The 5,918-nt window shown below is 64.0% G+C and overlaps 2 protein-coding genes across 2 annotated transcripts; both read right to left on the bottom strand.

Annotated features, from left to right (window-relative positions):
* Window positions 1-363: 363 nt before the first annotated feature.
* Window positions 364-2,106, bottom strand: LOC113479961 (gap junction alpha-3 protein-like). Its single transcript, XM_026848395.1, has 2 exons — window positions 1,699-2,106; window positions 364-1,462 (listed from the first exon to the last, which is right to left on the bottom strand). The coding sequence occupies exon 2, from the start codon at window positions 1,442-1,444 to the stop codon at window positions 569-571; it is 876 nt and encodes a 291-aa protein (XP_026704196.1). The 5' UTR covers window positions 1,445-1,462; window positions 1,699-2,106; the 3' UTR covers window positions 364-568.
* A 122-nt stretch (window positions 2,107-2,228) lies between these two features.
* On the bottom strand, window positions 2,229-4,018 carry GJB1 (gap junction protein beta 1). Its single transcript, XM_026848396.1, has 2 exons — window positions 3,899-4,018; window positions 2,229-3,237 (listed from the first exon to the last, which is right to left on the bottom strand). The coding sequence occupies exon 2, from the start codon at window positions 3,223-3,225 to the stop codon at window positions 2,386-2,388; it is 840 nt and encodes a 279-aa protein (XP_026704197.1). The 5' UTR covers window positions 3,226-3,237; window positions 3,899-4,018; the 3' UTR covers window positions 2,229-2,385.
* Window positions 4,019-5,918: the final 1,900 nt, after the last annotated feature.

Below are 5,918 nucleotides of genomic sequence, written 5' to 3' on the forward strand. Positions count from 1 at the left end.
CGGAAAACTTTTGACAGCCCCTGCTTTTCTCCCCTGGGCAGGGTGGGCACTGCTGGAAAGCAGGGCCGCGTACCTTGCTGCTGTCCATCCCTGCCTGCCTGAGCTGCCTGCGCTTCCTACCTTGTCTGGCCTCTGGGGTGCTGCCAGCTCTGGCATGCTGGGCTGGCCCCTGACCCTGTGCCTGCTGGTGCCAGCCAGGCCTGCCCTGCCTGTCTCTTGTCCATGGGGCTACAGTCCCAACCCAACCCAGCAGTGGCCCTGCCCTGGCCACACAGTGTATCCATGGGACAAACCCGTCAGAGCGCGATCCCGCGGTGCCCGTGGGCAAAGTAGGAGTCGAGTGAGGTGCAGTGGGTATTTATTTGCTCCCCAAGGGCTGACAGGCCCCTGCCCCAGCCCAGCCCTATTCTCAGCCCCACTGTTCCCACAAGCACAGGGAGTGGCCAAGCTGTGTCCCTGAGGACCTCTCTCGTGCTGGCTGTGGGGTCCATGCCACGAGCCTGACACGGCCCAGAGACTGAACCACAACTGCACATCGCCAGTCCCTGAGCATCCCAGGAGCCCACGTTCACACTGCCAGGTCCGCGGCTCGCGCCTTCCCGTGGGACCCGCTGGCCACCTCCAGGGGTGCCAGGCCATGGGGGGGTCTGCCAGCAGCCACAGGGCTGCCACTGCTGGGCAGGGTGACACAGGTGCTGCAGGGCCCTGCAGGGCCACCGCGACTAGGCAGGATGCCAGACTTGGGGCCCGGCCTTTGCCGGCACTTGGTGAGACTCAGGTGGTAGATCTCCACCAGGTTGAGCAGCAGGGACACACAGGCCACCCCCAGCATGAAGAGGATGAAGATGGTCTTCTCAGTGGGCCGGGAGATGTAGCAATTGACGGTGTTGGGGCAGGGCCAGCGATTGCAGGTGTAGAGGGGCTTCAGCTGGAACCCATACAAGGCGTACTGGCCCGCAATGAAGCCCACTTCCAAGAGGGCCTTGAAGACGACGTTGCAGATGTACGTCCTTAGGATGGCCCCCCGCATGCAGACCCGTCCCCGTGTGTCCCCTGTAGGGAGCTGAGGCTGCTTGGGGCGCTGCCGCCTGGCCCCACTGCCAGCCCGGGCCACCACTTGCTGCTGCGCCTTCTCCTCCAGATGCACCAGGTGCAGGATGTGGCCCAGGTACACAAGGCTGGGGGTAGAGACAAAGATGATCTGCAGCACCCAGAAGCGGAGGTGGGAGATGGGGAAGGTGCTGTCGTAGCAGGCGTTCTGGCAGCCGGGCTGCTGCGTGTCGCAGGAGAAGCCAGAAAGCTCATCGCCCCATACCCGCTCAGCAGCCGCCCCCAGGACCAGGATGCGGAAGACGAAGAGGACAGTGAGCCAGACCTTCCCCACCACTGTGGAGTGCTCCTGGGCGCTCTCCAGCAGCCGCCCCAGCAGGCTCCAGTCCCCCATGGCACTCGCTGTGGTGCCCTGCAAGACAGCCACCCTCCAGACATGGCCGCAACGCAACACGCCGAACCACCACCCCATCCTCCAGACAGGCAGACATGCAGGGACCCGACCTGGGGCTGTCCCTGGAGCGTCCCCACCCTGCCTCCCATGGGACCCCCTAACCTATACTGGGAAGGGCAGCAGGAGCAAAGACCTCTGGCAGAAAGCATCCTCGCCATGCTGGGAGCGCCTTGGGGGACATGGGGACCCCTCACCGTTGGCAGGCGCGTGGGGTAGAGCCCGGTGCTCCTGTGCTGTTGTCTCCTCTCGGCAGAGCAGTGAGAGATGCTGCAAGGCCCCTTCCCAGCTGGTCCCCAGCTCCTCAGTGGGGTACGGACAGGTCTGCCCAGCTCTGTCCGTCCATCCACCCAACCGTGGGTGCTGGGTTATTGGGGCAGGAGGCGGCTGCATGCCACATTGGCTTTCATTGTGACTGGCAGATGAAACAGCCACTGGGGAAACTTTTTCCCTCTATTTTTGGTCTGGGCTCTTTTCTAAATATACTTGGGGCTGCAGGGCCTGGTGCTGGGGGAGCACGAGCCCTTGGACACTGCTCAATGCCACCCAGGGGTCACTGCTCCTGCATGCTGGCTGCCAGGGTATCACAGCCCCAGCCCAGCCTGGGCACTGCGGCCCCACAGCCCCTGGTGGCACCCACCTGAGCTAGGGTGCAGGGGTGGGCACCCCACACTGGCACCCCAGCCCCTGGCATGTCCCGGCCAGAGCAGAAAGGAGGGAGGCAGTGCCTGAGAACGGAGGTTTAATGGCCCGAGATGCCCTCCTGGCTGTCCAGAAGGGCCAGACCGGTGCCTGAGGGATGCTATCCATGGGAAAGGGACAGCACAGGGCCGTGGGGTGGCTGTGGAGTGGGAGCAAGGGCTGGAACCCCCATGGCACTGGCCCTAGCAGGCAGAGCAGCGGTTGCCCTTTTCCTGCAGCCCAGGGTTACGGCGCAGCATGTCCTTGAGGGAGCCATCCTGCTCCGTCAGCAGTTGGTTGATCTCATTCTGCTTGTACTCAGAGGAGAGCTTGTGCCCATAGAAGGAGCCCTTCCCTGACGAGGGGTTGGAGTTGTGCTGGCCTCGGCGGGCACAAGCCCGCACCACTAGGTAGACCAGCTCTGCCATGTTGAGGACGATGCAGATGCTGGAGGTGACCAGCATGAAGACAGTGAAGATGGTCTTCTCCGTGGGCCGGGAGATGAAGCAGTCGACGGTGTTGGGGCAGGGGTAAGCCTCACACTTGACCAGCCGCACCATCTGGTAGCCTGGGTAGAGCATGTAGAAGATGTACATGAACACGGCCTCGAAGAGCAGCCTGAAGACCACGCTGCAGACGTATGTCCACCATAATGAACCTGATATGCGCATCTTGTGCTTCTTCACCTCCTCCATGTGCTTGGGGTCCCCGTGCCCCGTCAGCACCAGCAGCTTCTTCTCCTGGTGCTGCTGGTAGGCCACGTGCATGGCCACAAGGAGGGCTGGCGTGGTGACAAGGATGAGCTGCAGGGCCCACAGACGGATGTGGGAGATGGGGAAGAAGTGGTCATAGCAGACGCTGTTGCAGCCAGGCTGCTGCGTGTTGCAGGTGAAGGCGGATTTCTCGTCCCCCCAGACGCTCTCAGCTGCCACCACCAGCACCATTATCCGGAAGATGAAGATGACAGAGAGCCAGATGCGCCCGATGGCAGTGGAGTGGCGGTTCACCCCGCTCAGCACTGTGTAGAGGCCGGCCCAATTCATCGTTCCTCACGTCTGCAGAAGCGAGCAGCGAGACGTGTTAGGAGCAGGAAGGGTCCCTGGCTGAGAGCTGCTGTGTCCCGACCCTGGTGGCAGCAGCCCCAGGAGGGACCTGAGAGCAATTGTCTGCCGCAGCCCGGGTAGGTGGACAGCAGGATGGACGGACAGCGGGACAGCACTGTGACTCCCACTGCTGACACAGCTCAGGGCAGTGTTTTAGTTGGAGCAGGCAGGAGATTGGTTGGCCCTGCAGTGCCAGCTGCTCCTCTCCTGCCACCCCACACTGGCATGGGGATCCTGACCCACCCACAGAGCATGGGGGTGAAGGTCCCACCATTCTGCAGGGACCCCTGGTCTCTACCCACAGCTGAGCTCTCTGTCTAGAGATGGACCCAAGGAAATCCACGGGCTCCTCTGCACCAGCACCTCCCTGCCCTCGTCCCCCCATTCCTTGCAGAAGAGCCTAGTTCTGTGGGGACCCCCTGTGCAGCCATGCACTGCCACCCTCCAAGAGCTGTCCCTACCTGGAGAGCATGGGGTGACCCCCCCACCCCAAGCACAGACCCCCGCCCTGCTGGGGCCACCCACCGGCACTGAGCAGCCCCAGGAGCTGCTTCCCACCCCAAGTACAAGGCTGGGGGGCTGACACCTGCCCTCTGGCCACCCCCTGGCATACCTGCCGGTGAGGAAAGGTCCTTGCGAGCTGCCCCCAATGGCCCCTCTAAGGTCTCATGTCTCCCGCAGCAGAGCTCTGCTCCGCCTGCCCTTGTCTCTATCCGCCACTGCCCTGCACTGGAAGTCATATGCTGCTTTATAAACTATTTACATACAATGGGGCCTTTATCGGCCCCTGAACAACACACTTTAGCATTCAGATCCAACGCCCTGACTTCCGCCCACCCAGGCCAAACAAAGTGCCTGTGTGCTGCATTCCCGCTGCCCGGCCCTGCACCCGCTCCCACCTCACCCTGCGCTGACCACGGCCACGGCCCCCCCGCCCGCTGCCCGCGGGGTGCTTGTCGCTCTGCCTGGTGGGCATCGCCAGGCTGGATGTCACCTGGGGCGCCTGGGGGCCCCTTCCCCTGAAGGCAGAGCCCAGCTCCGTGCCCATCACCCATGGATGGCACGTGGGGCACCATGACCAGAGCTGGGGTCTGGCTGCTCCCCAGCGTGGCACTGAGCCGTCTGTGGGCACCCGTGGGGCTGGGTGTGCTGGGAACAGCCACCGTGGGTCCTGCCATGCCCTCAGGGCTTTGCTGCAGGGGGCTGGTGCCAGCAGTGACAGCTGTGAGGGTGCTGGAGCTGCCTTGTGCGTGCCTCGTCCCGCTGGGGACATGGGAAAGAGTCCGCTGGGGTGACGCTGGCTGCGTGCTAACAGAGGCTGAGCTCAGGGCTGGGACCTGCGCTCCTCTCCCAGGATAGGGGTCACTGATACTGCCCCGCTGCTCGGACACACTGGTAGGGGCAACAGTCCCTGTGCCTGTGTCCCTCAGGGCTGGCGTCTCAGCCACACTGTCACACTGTTCCAAATCCCCATGGGGATTGTGTTGTGTCCCTCGGGTTTTGTCCTCAGCCTCAGGTGGGGAGCAGTATCAGTACTACCTACTAGCTGGGGGCCCACAGGGTGGTGGGGTGACAATGCCGTCCCCAATGCCACCTCCACCCCTCAGTGCAGGGTGCAGGCACCTGGAGCTGCGTAAATGGTGGTGGACAAAGCCCCCCCAGTGAAGCTGCGGGGAAAGCAGCCAGCACTCAGGCCATGCTCTGCTCCCCCCATGGGCGCCAGCACCCCGAGCTCTGCCCTCCCTGGCCCACAGCCAAACCTTTCTGCCATTCCCACCCTGGACCCCTCGTGGCCCCCCAGCTGGGGAACGCGTGGCCCCCCCCCGGCAGTGCTATGCCCACCAGGCTCTCACCTCAGCACCAGGACAGGCGAAGCTCTCAGGGAGCTCAGTGGCCTCTGCCTCCAGCACAGCACCCTGGACTTTATACTGCCCTCCGGCACGTCACCCACACCCTCCCAAACAGCCGGGCTCCTTCCAGGACTTGCTCCCTGCCAAGTAAACACCGCAGGTGTGTCCAGCCTGCGCTCACACCACCAAAGCACCCACCGGCACCCACCGCCACAGCCAAACTCGCCCAGGGACAGCCCAGGGGCCACCACAGCACTGAGGCAGGGCCAACCCCCAGGATGGTCCCCGTGGGAGCTCTGTGGTCCCCCTGGCCACGCTCCCTGCTGCGAGCATCCTCCCCGCCACATCCCCTGCGAGCCCAGCACCATGATGGGGCCCCGCTCTCCATCCCGGGGGACTGCTCTGGGCACCCCCAGCACACTCAGCACCTTGATCCGCTGCTGCAGGCTGCCGGCTGGTCCCTGGGGAGCCACCAACACCCAGATTTAGTGTGTAAAAGTGCAGCCAGGAAAGGCAAACAGCCTGTCAACGATTAACCGAGCTAGCGGCCTGCTCCAAGGTCCCCCAGTGTGCTGGAACATGATGACCCTGCTCGGCATTTTGGGGCCCCAGTGTGGGCTGCAGGACCCCCCACACCATCCCCTGCATGAGGATGGCAGTGGTGCTGCTGTCCCCCGCATGAGGATGGCAGGGTGGCACTGTGGGGTGCCGAGGGGTGCCGGGGGGTGCCCGGGGTCCCCCGGCAGCGTGGCGGGGCGGTGGGCTGTGAGGGGCCAGGGGCCG

This window comes from Athene cunicularia, assembly GCF_003259725.1.
Source record: "Athene cunicularia isolate RWA chromosome 4 unlocalized genomic scaffold, athCun1 chr4_part3, whole genome shotgun sequence".
Lineage (NCBI taxonomy): Eukaryota > Metazoa > Chordata > Aves > Strigiformes > Strigidae > Athene > Athene cunicularia.

Excerpts from the sequence above, each read along its gene's own strand:
- LOC113479961 (XM_026848395.1), bottom strand. The coding sequence starts at position 1,444 with ATGGGGGACTGGAGCCTGCTGGGGCGGCTGCTGGAGAGCGCCCAGGAG.
- GJB1 (XM_026848396.1), bottom strand. The coding sequence starts at position 3,225 with ATGAATTGGGCCGGCCTCTACACAGTGCTGAGCGGGGTGAACCGCCAC.